Source organism: Moschus berezovskii, chromosome 17 (genome assembly GCF_049115385.1).
Source record: "Moschus berezovskii isolate FMDL1 chromosome 17, NW_MosBer_1.0, whole genome shotgun sequence".
Classification (NCBI taxonomy): domain Eukaryota; kingdom Metazoa; phylum Chordata; class Mammalia; order Artiodactyla; family Moschidae; genus Moschus; species Moschus berezovskii.
This window is the reverse complement of record NC_142476.1, coordinates 7,687,397-7,702,867: the sequence shown is the minus strand read 5'-3', so window position 1 is coordinate 7,702,867 and position 15,471 is coordinate 7,687,397. Positions and strand designations below refer to the sequence as shown.

Here is a 15,471-nt window from a genome sequence, read left to right as displayed (position 1 = left end):
AAAGAATAATATATTCATATGTGTTGCAGCGTCTCAAATTGACCATATAGATCTAAGTGTCATCCAAAAGGCAGTAAGCAATGTTACTGCAGAAGATTTGGAAGCCTTGTTTTATAAACAGGATGTTGGGGAGACCCAGGCAAGAGTTTGGGTTCTAATTCTACTTTTGTTTCAATAAGATACAACTGTGCTGAACATATTTTCCTAAAATAAGACATTAATTTTGCCTCATAAGTTTTGGTTAATTTGAGGTTAATTTTTGCCTCATCATTTGCATTTCATATTGAAAAATGAGGTGGAAATTCCCTAGCAGTCCAGCAGTTAAGACTCCATGCTTTCATTGCAGAGGGCCAGGGTTCAACCCTTATTCAAGGAACTAAGATCCCACAAGCCACGCAGTGTAGCCAAAAAAATAAATAAATACCTTATACCTTACCTGTGTTCCAAGTTTCCCATCCTCTTTCAGACAGAAAATTAAACCCTTCTCTCTTCATTGAAGTGAAAGTGTCAGTCACGCAGTCGTGTCCAACTCTGCAATCCCAAGGACTGTACCCTGCCAGGCTCCTCTGCCCATGGAATTCTCTGTCCATGGAATTCTCCAGGCAAGAATGCTGGAGTGGGTAGCCATTCCCTTCTCCAAGGGATCTTCCCAACCCAGGGATCTAACCCAGGTCTCCTGCATTGCAGGCGGATTCTTTACCATATGAGCCACCAGGGAAGCCTTGTGGCTTCACACCCCATTAATACATTGCTAATTCTGGGCTTAAACAATCACCACACTTGGTCATTCTACTTTCAACACACACACACACACAAACACAAACACACAGTGTATTATACAACTGCAGCTAGTTACTATGAATTTGCGTTTCAGTCCAAAAAGAGAAACATCTGAAACTAATTTCAGAGCCAAAAGAAAATTTTATTCATGGGAGTATTTCTATTACCCAGTCTGCTCAGCTACAATGTCAGGGCAACATTTTTGCCTTCAACTTAGCCTTCTTTCTTTCCAGAGAATATTTCACTTTCTCCATTGTGAAGCCACTTTTCTTTAATCTTTGTGTAAATTTCTTTATGGCTTTGCAAAGTTCCTTACTCTCCTGAAAGGCAAGCTGAAGAAAAAACACCTTTTTAAGTTACAGTTTAAGAACTGAGACTCAGTGCTACCCTCAGAAGCTAATGAGTGGTGTTTAGGTTCCCAGATGAAGGCTTCAGTGGGAATCTGGGTCTTCAATATGGTGAATCATCTAAATTTGCAGGATGACTGTGGACTGCCTGAGCCCCTTCCAGGACGCTGCCAAGTGTCACTGTCCTCCCACAGGGGCACAGAGATATATATAAAAACTTGCAATTAGGTGTGTCTTGGGGAAAGGCACCACTGTCTGCCTTTAAGGTCTTTTTTTATTTTCAGAAAATAAAATTTAGAGATATAAGTTTACTCATGATCCCTGTAATAGACTAAGAGAGAGGAGATGGGTTTCCCTGGTGGCTCAGTGGTAAAGAATCTACCTGCCCGTAGGAAATGCAAGAGATGTGGGTTTGATCCCTGGGTTGAGAAGATCCACTGGAGAAGGAAATGGCAACCAACTCCAGTATTATTGTCTGGGAAAACCCATGGACAGAAGACCTTAGTGGGCTACATAGTCCGTGGGATCTCAAAGAGTTGGATATGACTTGGCAACTAAACAACAACAACAAAAAGAGAGGAGTCTCAATGAAAACAGATCTTTCAGCGTTTTTGTGATTTTTTTTTAAAGTCTGGAAAAATTTTAGAGACTTTTCATAGCAATACTTCCAAATCTAAGACATGAAATTATGTATCTTGCTCTTTAAAGCACGTGAGACAACAACTCTTACCAACAGAGCTTCATGAGACATTAATGGTGATGGTGGAGAATGGGAACTCATATACAAATACATGAGTTAATAGTTTATGAGTCCCACTCTACAAACAGGCCAAGATCAGCCCATTCAAAGCCCATTCATTGCAAATGAACAGCTGTTTCCTGAACGTGTGTCAGGACCAAAACCAGGCCCTGGGGGGCACCACTGTGAATAAAACAGGAAAGAGCCCACTACTTACAAATGCCTTCTCCAACTCTAACTCGGCTGCTTTGGGAGCTTCTTGGATCAGCTCACAGACGGGAGGGGCACTGGTCCACTCCCCATTAATGCACTGTCGGTGCTGTGTGCCCACCAGGTGGTACCTGGACACAAGGTAAAATGGAAACAACTTTTACCCTTCAATTTCTTGAGCTGGGCAACTGAAGTTGATTTTATGTAATAGTATTTCACACGGTGAAATAGAAATACTAGAATCTACTCTCCTGCCCCAGAGCTCTAATGCATTCGTAAGTTATCTCAGTATCACACAGCAATTGTAAAGTAAAACCACTCTCCTGGAGATGGAGAGGACCCAAGAGATATATCAGCGTGTAAGATATGGAGGAATGAAAAATTCTAAATATGTGTTTTTAAGCACACAGTTTGGGGTGGGGAGGGTAAGAGAGGAAACTCTTCATCATTCAGTAATTTTTAAAAGCAACTGTCATCTATGCTCCAAAAAGCAGTACAAAGCTAGAGATAGCTTTCAAATAAATCTTGGTGAACTGGCTTAAAAGAAGACTCAGCTTTCAACCAGAAAAACAGGAGAATTGATGGCAAAATCCACTGGACATAGAAATGCCTGAGGCCTCATGACTCTGGGTTAATAAGATTGAGGTCAGATAAAGAAAAGGCTAGGAGATCATTAAGGGGGCAACCAGGCAGTCTAAGTTAAGGTTGGACTTTAATTATGATGTTCTAACTGTGGTGTTGGAGAAGACTCTTGAGAGTCCCTTGGACTGCAAGGAGATCCAACCAGTCCATTCTAAAGGAGATCAATCCTGGGTGTTCATTGGAAGGACTGATGCTAAAGCTGAAACTCCAATACTTTGGCCACCTCATGTGAAGAGTTGACTCACTGGAAAAGAGTCTGATGCAGGGAGGGATTGGGGGCAGGAGGAGAAGGGGACGACGGAGAATGAGATGACTGGATGGCATCACCTACTCGATGGACATGGGTTTGAGTGAACTCCGGGAGTTGGTGATGGACAGGGAGGCCTGGCATGCTATGATTCATGGGGTCGCAAAGAGTTGGACACGACTGAGTGACTGAACTGAACTGAACTGAAGGATCTGTGGGCTTCCCTGGTGGCTCAGTGGTAAAAAATCCGCCTGCCAAAGCAGGAGACACGAGTTCAATCCTTGGTCCAGGAAAATCCCCTGGAGAAGGAAATGGCAACCCACTCCAATATTCCTGCCTGGGAAGTCCCATGGAGAAAGGAGCCTGGCGGTCTACAGTCCGTGGGGTCATGAAGTGTTGGACATGACTTAAAGACTAAACACTAACAGCAAGGATCTAAATAATTCTATTTCTATACTTTCATATATTCTGTTGGGGGGGGGGTTGTTTAGTTTTTTGTTCTGCTATTCTGTAGAAAAACATACATTTTAAACATTCCATTTTGTCTTAGCTAAGAGAAAAGAAAGTGATACATAAATTAGGATAAATAGGAGAGTTAGACTGTCTTCCAGACCTTGGGGAGACCTGGAAGTGGGTAAAGCAGCTCTCAAAATCAGAATGTGCCTGGTAATCAGCAGGCAAGGTTGAGACGGACTGAGGCATTTCTAAAACATGGCTACCAGTAAATGGGCAAAGTCTTACGTTGAAAAGTCTGCGGGACACTTACCTTGCTTCACAGTAATAAGTGATGGTAGAGCCTGACTTGAAATCTCTTCCTTCAAAATAGCCGTGAGCTGGAGTCTCAGGAGGGTCACAGTCTCCTGATAGATAGGGTTATAAGGATGACAGCTGTGAATCATTACTGGAATAATGCTCAGAGGACAACACCAGCCACCACAGTGCAAGTGTCCAGGCCAGCACCCGCCATCTTCAGAGCAGCCCACGTGGGATCTCGGACATGTTCTCCATTTATTTCTTTCTGGTCAAAATCATATTTGCCCATGGGACAGACTCCCCACCCTGGCTCATTCTCTGGGTCATTAGCGATCTGAAAGTACTTTCTGATTAGCAGGAGTATGAGGAAAGGAAGGTTAAGTTGTAGAGATGCTAACTGTCACTGTACAAGAAGAGAAAAATTAGACTTTAGGTAGAGATGGAAGAACTCTTGAAACAGTAGATAAATAGAGTGAGCTCAGATGGAGACTGACTGCCCCTGTGGGACAGTGTTCCTTATGAGAGCTTCAGAAAAAAAGAGAACAGAGTGGGAGGAAAGAGAGTGAGTCTGTAAAATTGTGGAGAGAGAGTTGGGCAAGGTATTAGGTGTCATGAGTTTTGTTTTTGGCCCTTCCACTAACCATATGGCATGAAACAAGCATTTTCACCTTTCTTGGCTTCCTCCTTAATCTATAAGATGAGCAGGCTAAATAATATTATCCTTAAGGTCACTTTCAACTCTGAGGTTACATGAGTGTAAACATGTTGATTAAGATTAATGGCTAAATTAATAGTAATTATGTAGGTATGTTTATTGAAAAATAAAGGTCTTCAAAACATAAAGATAACTAAAACACCAAAGCATAAAAGAGTATGTGTAATATAATAACATTTTTGTAAAACAGTCATATACCAACATATATGAATAGAAAAAAATGTCTGAAAATTATATACCAAAATACTCTGTTATTCTAGAGTGATAGGTCTATAGGTAATTAAATATTTTCTTCTTTTATCTTCTATATTTTTCTACAACAGAGGTGTATTTCTTGAGCAATTAGCAAATAATTTTCAAAAGATGAAAACCTGAGTTCAAAGTTATGTGGAAGAAAGGAAGAAGAATTGCAATGAGTTGACCGAGGAACTACAGTGTTCTGAATTGACACCCCACCAAAGATGTACAGATGGCATATGAAAAGATGCTTTACATCATATGTCAGGGAAACATCAATTAAAACAACAAGACACCATTGCACATCTATTAGAATGGTCAGCTTCTGGAGCTCTGACAACACCAAAAGCTAGGAAGGATTTGGAGCAACAATATCTTTCATACATTGCTGATGGGAATGCAAAATGGTATTTTGCACTTTGGAGTCACTTTGGAAGATATTCTGGTGGTTTCTCAAAAACTAAATATATGCTGATCATACAATCCCAACTCCCAAAGGAGGTGAAAACTTCAGTTCAGTTCAGTTCAGTCACTCAGTCGTGTCCGACTCTCCGCGACCCCATGAATCACAGCACGCCAGGCCTGAAAACTTACATCCGTACAAAAACCTTCACATGGATATTTTTAGCAGCTTTATTCCTAATTGCCCAAACTTGGAAGAAACCAAGACATCCTTCAGAAAGTGAATGGACAAGTTAACAGTGGTACATCCAGAAATATTATTCAGCACTAAAAAGAAATGAGCTATCAGCCATGAAAAGACATGGAGGAAACTTATATGGATGTTGCTAAGTGAAAGAAGCCGATCTGAAAAGGCTACAAATATATGATTCTAACTATATGACATTCTGAAAAAGGCAAAAATAGAGAAACAACAAAAAGATCAGTGGTTGAGAAGGGAGGGGGAAGTAAAGTGATAAATAAGCAGAGCACAGAGGATTTTTAGGGTGGTGAGACTACTCCACATGATGTTATAACGATGCACATGTGTCTTTAAACATTGGTCCAAATCCATAGACTGCACAACACCAACAGTGAACTCTCAGGTAAACCATGGACTCTGAGTGATAATGATGTGTCGGTTGTAACAAATCCTCCACTCTGTGAGTGATGCTGATAATGCGTGGGAGGCTGGGCATGTGTGGGTGCGGGGGCCGCAGGGGGAAATCTCTGTATCTTCCTCTCAATTTTATTAGAAACCTAAAACTGCCTTAAAACATGAAGTGTTGAAATAAAGCATTAAATTTTGCAGTGTCAGCTATGTACCATTCCAAATGAGATTTTTAAATTAATTTTCTGTTTCTTATTTTTAAATTGAAAACTCTGATTAGGATTGCATTGTAATACTGAGTCTGTGTGTCTCGGATCTTTTCTTTCATTCATATCTTCTTTTCCACTCCTGGATGAATTTTCATATAGGTCTCATGAATGGAATTATTTTTACATTTCAATATTCATCTAATAACTATTACCAGGAAGTGAAACTGTTGATTTTTCAATATTTATTTTGTATCCAAGAATAAAGTTTTTAGTAATTAATAGAATTACTTGGATTTTTATGTATATTTTGCAAATGATGATATCATGTGACTCACCCATCACTCTAGGAATCTATCCTGTAAAAATAATAGCATAAAGTTGTATGTGTATACACACACACACACATATATATATATACATGCATTTCATCACTGTAAAGCAAAACTATGGAAATAGAAATAAGATATAGAAATAAATGTTCATCAATATGAGAGATGGCATAGCCACATATAGTTAAAAAGTAGGAGAAGAGCTTTACATACTGATCTGAAAAAGCCCTCATGTATATTGTTACATGAAAAAATAAAACTATGTCAAAAATACATATAGCAAAATTCCATCTTTGTAGGTAAATATGTGGTTCATAACACTGTACAAGAGGCAGTGATAAAAAACCATCCCCAAGAAAAAGAAATCCAAGAAGGCAAAATGGTTGTCTGAGGAGGCATTACAAATAGCTGAAAAGAAGAGAAGTGAAAAGCAAAGGAAAAAAGGAAAGACACACCCAAATGAACGCAGAGTTCCAAAGAACAAGGAGAGATAAGAAAGCCTTCCTCAGAGATCAATGCAAACAAATAGAGGAAAACAATCAAATGGGAAAGACTAGATCTCTTCAAGAAATTTAGAGATACCCAGAGAACACTTCATTCAAAGATGGGCAAAATAAAGGACAGAAACGATATGGACCTAACAGACACAAAAGATATATTAAGAAAAGGTGGCAAGAAAACAAAGAAGAACTATACAAAAAAGATCTTCATGACTCAGATAACCACAATGGTGTGATCACTCACCTAGAGCCAGACATCCTAGAATGTGAAGTCAAGTGGGCCTTAGGAAGCATCACTACAAACAAAGCTAGTGGAGTTGAAGGAATTCCAGTTGAGCTATTTCAAATCCTAAAAGATGATGCTATTTCAAATCCTAAAAGATGGTGCTGCACTCAATATGCCAGCAAATTTGGAAAACTCAGCAGAACTAGCAAAGGTCAGTTTTCATTTCAAGCCCAGAGAAGGGCAATCCCAAAGAATGTTCAAACTACCACACAATTGCACTCATTTCAGATGCTAGCAAAGCAATGCTCAAAATTAACCAAGCTAGGCTTCAACAATACATGAATAGAGAACTTCCAGATGTTCAAGCTGGATTTAGAACAAGCAGAGAAACCAGAAATCAAATTGCCAACATCCATGAAATCATAGAAAAAGCAAGAGAGCTCCAGAAAAACATCTATTTCTTCTTCATTGACTATGCTAAAGCCTTTGACTTTGTGCATCACAACAAACTGTGGAAAATTCTTAAAGAGATGGGAATACCAAGCCACCTTACCAATCTCCTGAGAAACCCATACGACGTAGGTCAAGAAGCAACAGTTAGAACCAGACATAGAACAACAGACTGGTTCCAAATTGGGATAGAAGTACATCAAGGCTGTATATTGGCACCCTGCTTATTTAACTTATATGCAGAGTACATCATGAGAAATGCCAAGCTGGATGAAACACAAACTGGCATTAAGATTGCCAGGAGAAATATCAGTTAACCTCAGATATGCAGACAACACTACCCTTATGGCAGAAAGCGGAGAAGAACTGAAGAGCCTCTTGATGAAAGTGAAAGAGGAGAGTGAAAAAACTGGCTTAAAACTCAACATTCAAGAAACAAAGATCATGGCATCCAGTCCCATCACTTCATGGCAAATAGATGGGGAAACAGTGGAAACAGTGACAGACTTTATTTTCTTAGGCTCCAAAATCACTCCAAAATCATTTAATGCAGCCATGAAATTAAAAGATGCTTGTTCCTTGGAAGAAAAGCTATGACCAACTAGCCAGCATATTAAAAAGCAGAGACATTACTTTGCCAACAAAGGTCCATCTATTCAAAGCTATTGTTTTTCCAGTAGCCATGTATGGATGTGACAGTTGGACCACAAAGAAGGCTGAGCACCAAAGAACTGATGCTTTTGAACTTTGGTGTTGGAGAAGACTCTTGAGAGTCCCTTGGACTGCAAGGATATCAAACCAGTCAATCCGAAAGGCAATTGGTCCTGAATATTCATTGGAAGGACTGATGCTGAAGTTGAAACTCCAATACTTTGGCCACCTGATGCAAAGAATTGACTCATTGGAAAAGACCCTGATACTGGGAAAGATTGAAGGTGGGAGGAGAAAGGAATGACAGAGGACAAGATGGTTGGATAGAATCACTGACTCAATAGACATGAGTTTGAGCAAGCTCTGGGAGATGGTGAAGGACAGGGAAGGCTGGTGTGCTGCAGTCCATGGTGCCGCAGAGTCAGACACAACTGAGCGACTGAATAGCAACAAATGTCTGTTCATGCGTGTGTGCATTTATTTAAATATCTGTGTAAACAGAAGAAAAAGTCATTAAACACATCCAACCAATTACCTCTAAGAGCTATGACTTGTACTGACAAAGAAAATATGCTCAATTTTTATTTTATGTAATTTTGCAGTGAATTATGGGTTTTCTTCCCTGTTTTGTGTATCTTTCAAGAAAAGTTACTGCTTAATCTTGAAATTTTACAAAAACATAGTCAGATGTCCCAGACTACCCTGTTTTAGATCTACTAGCACAGGAATCCTACTTCAGGGGGATTATTGTTGGGTGCTAATCATTTCATTAGAATCCACTGCTTGAGTTGAGGCTTGGCTCTTTCTTGACTGCCTGCTAGATCCTAAAACCCTCCCCCCAGATACAAGAAAGAGGACAGTGTTGTGGATTTGTGGCAAATGTCTAGATTTTCACCGCTAATCAGTGTCTTTGGGATTTTCACTCTTTTCTCTTATACTTACTGCTTTTGCAGACAGGAAAGTGAGTCATCCAGGTGTGGTTTTCTTGGCACTGGCTCCAATTGCTGCCCTTAAGGATGCAATGCTCATTGCATTTAAACCTGATAGTGTCATTCACATTCACAGGCTCCAAGGAACTGAACTCATCAGTCACCAGCAAGGGGTCAGGACAGTGGCCCACTGAACAAGAAAACAGGCAGAAACTTGAAAGGGTGAAGTTGAAACCCCCCACAGCAGAGGGTAGACCTCTTCAGGCTTCATCAAGAAGAGTGAAAACAAGAAGTAAAACTGCATCTTTTGTTTATTTATTTATTTGCTACACCGCACAGCTTGTAGGCTCTTAGTTCCCCAACCAGGGATTGAACCCCAGCCCTCAGCAGTGAGAGTGCAGAGTCCTAACCACTGGACCACCAGGAAATTCCCAAAACTGTACCTTTTATTATGGACTAGTTGCTGCTACTGCTGCTGCTAAATCGCTTCAGTCATATCTGACTCTTTGTAACCCCATGGACTGTAGCCCACCAGGCTCCTCTGTCCATGGGATTCTCCAGGCAAGAATACTGGAGTGTGTTGCCATTTCCTTCTCCAGGGGATCTTCCCTACCCAAATATCAAACCCATGTCTCTTACTTCTCCTACACTGGCAGAAGGTTTTTTTATCACTAGTGCCACCGGGGAAGCCCTTTATGGACTGGTACCAGGAACCAAACCATATCAGTGCAGGATGAGAAAAGATTGGGTTGCCCCAAGTGAGGAAACATCTTGATCATGCACAAGAGCGACAACTGACATTAGAAATCACTGAAATTAAGCCTATCACTGGAAATTACCAACAGCACGTTCATCATTCTCTTGTGTTAAGCATTGCTCAAAATTCTTGAGCCCACGATCAAGGCAAGTGTTTCCTTCCCTTTCATCCTGTCAGATACACACATTAGTCATCATTTTTTTTTTTTACTTTTTTTGTTGGTGTTGTTCTTCTTCCCAGGTGGAAAAACAGGAGAATACAGAGGAATGTGAATTTGGTAATATACAGGATATTGGTAATAAAGGATAAATATACAGGTGGGCTTTACTGTATAAAGGAGAGGTAGGTATAAAGGAGAACTTTACACTCTAGGTATAAAGCAAAACTAATCTGCTGCTGCTGCTAAGTCACTTCAGTCGTGTCCAACTCTGTGCGACCCCATAGACGGCAGCCCACCAGGCTTCCCCGTCCCTGGGATTCTCCAGGCAAGAACACTGGAGTGGGTTGCCATTTCCTTCAGCCATTCCTAAAAACAGTATTAATAAAGAGAATGTGGACTAGTTATTCTCCATCTTTACAGACATCACAAATGAGTTTTATGAACCTAAGCAAATCACTTAGATTTCAGGTATCACATTTGTAAACTGAGAACATAAATTTTTCCAATTCAAAAATTAAATGATGGATAAAATGGTATAATATATTTACTACAAAATAATAATCAAAGCAGAATTGTAGATGAAAAAAGTCATGTGTTGATAATACATATGAGTTCATTTTTCTAATATTTCATTAATTTATTTGGCTGCATCGGGTCTTAGTTGTAGCCTGAGGGATCTAGCTCCCTCACCAGCGATTGAACCCAGGCCCCTTGCATTGGCAGCATGGAGTCTTAGCCACTGGATGACTTCAAAATACCCACAAATGAGTTCATTTTATACTTCTGTCTTTTGTATATGTTTAAATTTTTTCATAACATAAAAATTTTACAGCAGCTTGATAATTAAATAAATTAAATGTCCCCCAAAAAAGTAATTTTAATACATAGAAATCCTTTCCTTCTTGTAGGGGTGACTGGATCTACTAATTCAGCTAATTAATTCTGACTACAAGCTGATGGTTCATACAGTAAAGAATCTGCCTGCAATACGGGACACCCAGGTTTGATCCCTGGGTCAGGAAGATCCTCTGGAGAAGGGAATGGTAACCCACTCCAGTATTGTTGCCTGGAGAATCCCATGGACAAAGGAGTCTGGCAGGCTACAGTCCATGAGATCCCAAAGAGTAGGGCAAGACTGAGTGACTGACACTTTTACTTCACTTTCAAGAGCTGAATGGGCTTCCCAGGTGTCACAGTATTAAACAACCCACCTGCCAATAAGGGAAACTCAGGTTCGATCCCTGGTTCTGGAAGGTCTCCTGTAGAAGGATATGGCAACCCATTCCAGTATTCCTGCCTAGGAAATCCCATGAACAGAGGAGTCTGGCGGGGTACGGTCCATGGGTTGCAAAGAGTTGGACGTGACTGAGCACACACACACAAGAGCTGACTACACACCTTCAGAGGAAAGACTGCCACTAGAGTACTTTAAAAATGGATTCCTAAAAGTTGAGGATTTTTTTTCTTATAAAGTCTTACCATGGCCTGTTGGAGGTATGATATGAAAGAATACGGGGGGATGACAAGATGAACAAAGAAGCAGAAAGATCAAACTTACAGCAGCACTCAGGAGTGAGGTCATTCCATCCCTTAGAGGCATTAAAAAATCATTACATAAGTTAAGTCCCCAGAATTTGTCCTTTTACCTCATTTGCAATGAATATGCTATTGTTCACTGGGGGAAGTTTTGGATAGCTTTGTTGGAAGGAGAAAAAAAAAAAAACAGATTCACTTGACATGTCACATGCCTTGAGGAAGCACTTACTGGAGTCCCCATCCAAGTGTCTTTTTGCTTGACTCCTTGTATTCTGACTCCTTGTCTTCTCCCATGTCCATGAACATCCACGTTCTTTCCTCCCCAAGGATTCTCAAATTTTTGTTTTCAAAAGAAAAACAGGAGTTTTACTTAAATTCAGCCATTAGTTATCCACTCCTAAAAATACAATCACCTTTCCAAACAGTGCTACCAGAGTTTATCATAAATAAGACCTCTCGAGATTTTGAAATTGGTACAGTTTCTGTTTCCAGAACAGAAAGGGGAAGTAGCAAAAAATGACTCACTGCTTACAGCCAGGTCATTAAATATTTACTGTTGAGTACAGAGCATAACACCAAGTAACGTGAGATTATTCAATAAAGGAAATATGCTTTATAAATTTCAATTTCATTAAAATCTTAGACAGAATGCCTCATAATCCACATGCTGATATAAAATGCCTTACAGTCTTAACTTAAGAAAAGCATACATACCATCTGAGGCAAAAATCAGCCACACATCCACAAGATAGCACATAAGCCAAAAAAACATCTTAGGATCAATTGTTTGACCTGGGTTGGAAATAACCCAGCCTAAGACCCTGGCTTGGATCAAATAGGTCTTCTCACACCACTTAAGATCAGACCAATCACTCCTTCCTAGAGACGGGGTTGTATTGATTATTTTTCTTCCCTGGAAGGAAAAAAAAAAATTTATGATAGGAAATAAGAATAGCTGTAAGGAAGTTGGTACAAGGAGAGATTTTGCAAAGACACAAGGAGGTGATAAAAAGAATTGCTGGTTTTAAAACTCGGTTTCAGAAATGGCCTGTGCTGTTTATGCAAATCCAGTTGACCAGTCCCTTTGATCGGCAAGCCAATCATTCCTCAACAGATTCAGGCTAAGCGGTCTTACTGTGACCTTCACGTCTGTCAATATTTGCCAGTGTTTACCTTGTGCAGTTCTCGCCAGCATAGTGGGTGGAGGTGGGGAAGTGAGGGGAGAAGTGCATTCCTGGTGATTTCCCAAGTACAACCTAGCTCTGGGTGCTACCGCACGCCCTCCCTCCTCAGACGCCAGGTATCCTAAGACTGCAAGCAACACTGAAGCCCGAAAGCTCAAGGAAGTCAACTAACCTTACCTGTCTCTGACAGCCTCCAGACCGCATTGCTTCCCATAAAGGAGCGGGTCCCGGTGGATTCCAAATTTGAGGAGGACTCCAAAGTCCTGCAGCAACAACATAGTCCTCGCTGGCCAGCTCTGCACTGGGTTTCCCATGCCATGCTCTTCAGAGCAGAATTTGACCCGAGTCCAGAGTCAACCAAATGAACTGAGAGATGAGGGGAACGCTTTGGTCTTAGGAATGAAAGCATGTAAATTTGCTTTTGGTCTCCCGCAGTTTCTTGTTCATGATGATTACAGCCATTAACTGGTTGTCTGTGCACCAATTATAAAGCTGGGATAAAAGTACTCAAAATTTTAGGTTTAAATAAAATAATATAAAATTCATAATAAATATAAAGCATAAAGGTACAGTAAAGTCTCAAATGTGATTCTCATCCGCAATCTTTATCATACTTTGTTAATGATTTATTAATGCTTTTCTCCGACACTAGACTGTTAAAAAACAAAATTCACCTGAGTAAATTTCAAAACCTAGTTGGTTTTATTCAGCAATTCATGAATCAGGCAACACACAGTCTAGTCAACAGAAGGGCCCTCTGAGGAGCTGTACAAAATGCAGGGTTTTATTAAAGGAGAGTGGAGAAGAAGTTATTAACAAGAGAAAAGGAATAATTGTTTCAGGGTTGGTCACCTTCTTTTGGGGAAATGATGAGAATCTAATCATGCAGTTTATTTCAATTGTGCTGACCAGAAAATTCCACAGTGGTCCGATTACAATTATATTCCTGGGGAAGGTCAAAATTTCTAGTAGGTCAAGTATTAAATCCAGGTTTGGCATCAGGACATTAGCAGAGATGACGCCCTTTGGGACCTGTGTTTCTCTAACGACTGTCAACAGCTCCAGAACAGGAGTGGAGCCTCATCTGTGTTTGCAATCCCTCCTTCTGCACTGCTTAATGCAAAGTAGAATCAGCTGCTAAATGAAGTCAAAGCAACGCAGGGTAAATAAAAAGAACAGTCACCCACCCAGAAACTCTACCACAGCTCCTCGAATCCACACTGATAGCTTATCATTGATTATGTACTGCTTTTATGGTGTTTCCATATCTTTGGTCAACTAATATGTGAGATCTTACAGTGCAATTATCTTTTAAAGTATAATTTTCAAAAAATTAGTACATGACATTCATGTAATTATAAAATGAACATGTGTCAAAGATTTTACTTGATTCATTATTTAATAAGGGAGATGCTACAACTAATTTAAAGAATTTGAGGAACAGAGATATGAAATATATAGTCAGTCAGTCAAAGGCATTCTAAAATGACTTTTCTACTAGAGGCAAAACTGGGTAATATGCTGAGCAGCAAATTGTAATATTTGAAATCAGCTTTTCTAACTGATGGAAATTAGCTGAATCTCTACTGGACAAAATCCACTTGTTTTCTGTGATCAGGAACTACTTGTATAGTTATCTGAAAGGAATCATTTTCACTCCCATCCATTTTCTACAAATTAACTCTATTCTTATAGAGAGTTGTAAAAAAAAAAAGCCTAATTTTTCCCCTTTTATCTTTTTAATTTATTTATTTTAATTGGAGGCTAATTACTTTATAGTATTGTATTGGTTTTGCCATACATTGACATGAATCCACCCTGGGTGTACATGCGTTCTCCATCTTGAGCCCCCCTCCCACCTCCCTCCCCATCCCATCCCTCTGGTTCATCCCCGTGCACCAGCCCCGAGCACCCTGTCTCATGCATCGAACCTGGACTGTAAATTCGCTTCACATATGATAATACACATGTTTCAATGCCAAATCATCCCACCCTTGCCCTCTCCCACAGAGTCCAAAAGCCTAATTTTTTAAAAAAGGCAATCAAAACTACACACACTAAGGAATCAATAATTCCTAGAGAGTGTCTGCTAGAGAATACTCAGTAAGCCATTAGAAAATGTCTCCATTGATTTCTTCATCCCTAGTTCCAAGTTTTCAGTAATTTTTTTAATTAATTTATTTTTTATTGAAGGATAATTGTTTACAGAATTTTGCTGTTTTCTGTCAAACCTCAACATAAATCAGCCATAGGTATACATACATCCCCTCCATTTTGAAACTCCCTCCCATCTCCCTCCCCACCCCACCCCTCTAGGTTGATATAGAGCCCCTGTTTGAGTTTCCTGAGCCATACAGAAATTCCCATTGGCTTTCTATTTTACATATGGCAATGTAAGTTTCCACGTTACTCTTTCCATAAATCTCACCCTCTCCTCCCCTCTCCCCATGTCCATAAGTTTACTTTCTATGTCAGTTTCTCCATGGCTTCCCTGTAAATAAATTCTTCAGTACCATTTTTCTAGATTCCATATATATGTGCTAGAATACGGAATTTATCTTTCTCTTTCTTACAAACTTCACTCTGTATAATAGGTTCTAGGTTCATCCACCTCATTAGAACTGACTCAAATGTGTTTCGTTTTACGGCTGAGTAATATTCCATTGTGTATATGTACCACAACTTCTTTACCCATTCATCTGTCGATTCATCTAGGTTGCTTCCATGTTCTAGCTATTGTAAATAGTGCTGAAATGAACAATGGGATACATGTGTCTCTTTCAATTTTGGTTTCCTCAGGGGATATGCCTAGGAGTAGG

The 15,471-nt window shown here is 39.9% G+C and overlaps 1 protein-coding gene across 1 annotated transcript; it reads right to left on the bottom strand.

The window, feature by feature from the left end:
• Positions 1–888: 888 nt before the first annotated feature.
• Positions 889–13,226, bottom strand: C4BPB (complement component 4 binding protein beta). Its single transcript, XM_055418851.2, has 7 exons — positions 12,830–13,226; positions 12,183–12,381; positions 11,698–11,799; positions 9,029–9,205; positions 3,732–3,825; positions 2,084–2,207; positions 889–1,112 (listed from the first exon to the last, which is right to left on the bottom strand). The coding sequence occupies exons 1-7, from the start codon at positions 12,854–12,856 to the stop codon at positions 969–971; spliced, it is 867 nt and encodes a 288-aa protein (XP_055274826.2). The 5' UTR covers positions 12,857–13,226; the 3' UTR covers positions 889–968.
• Positions 13,227–15,471: the final 2,245 nt, after the last annotated feature.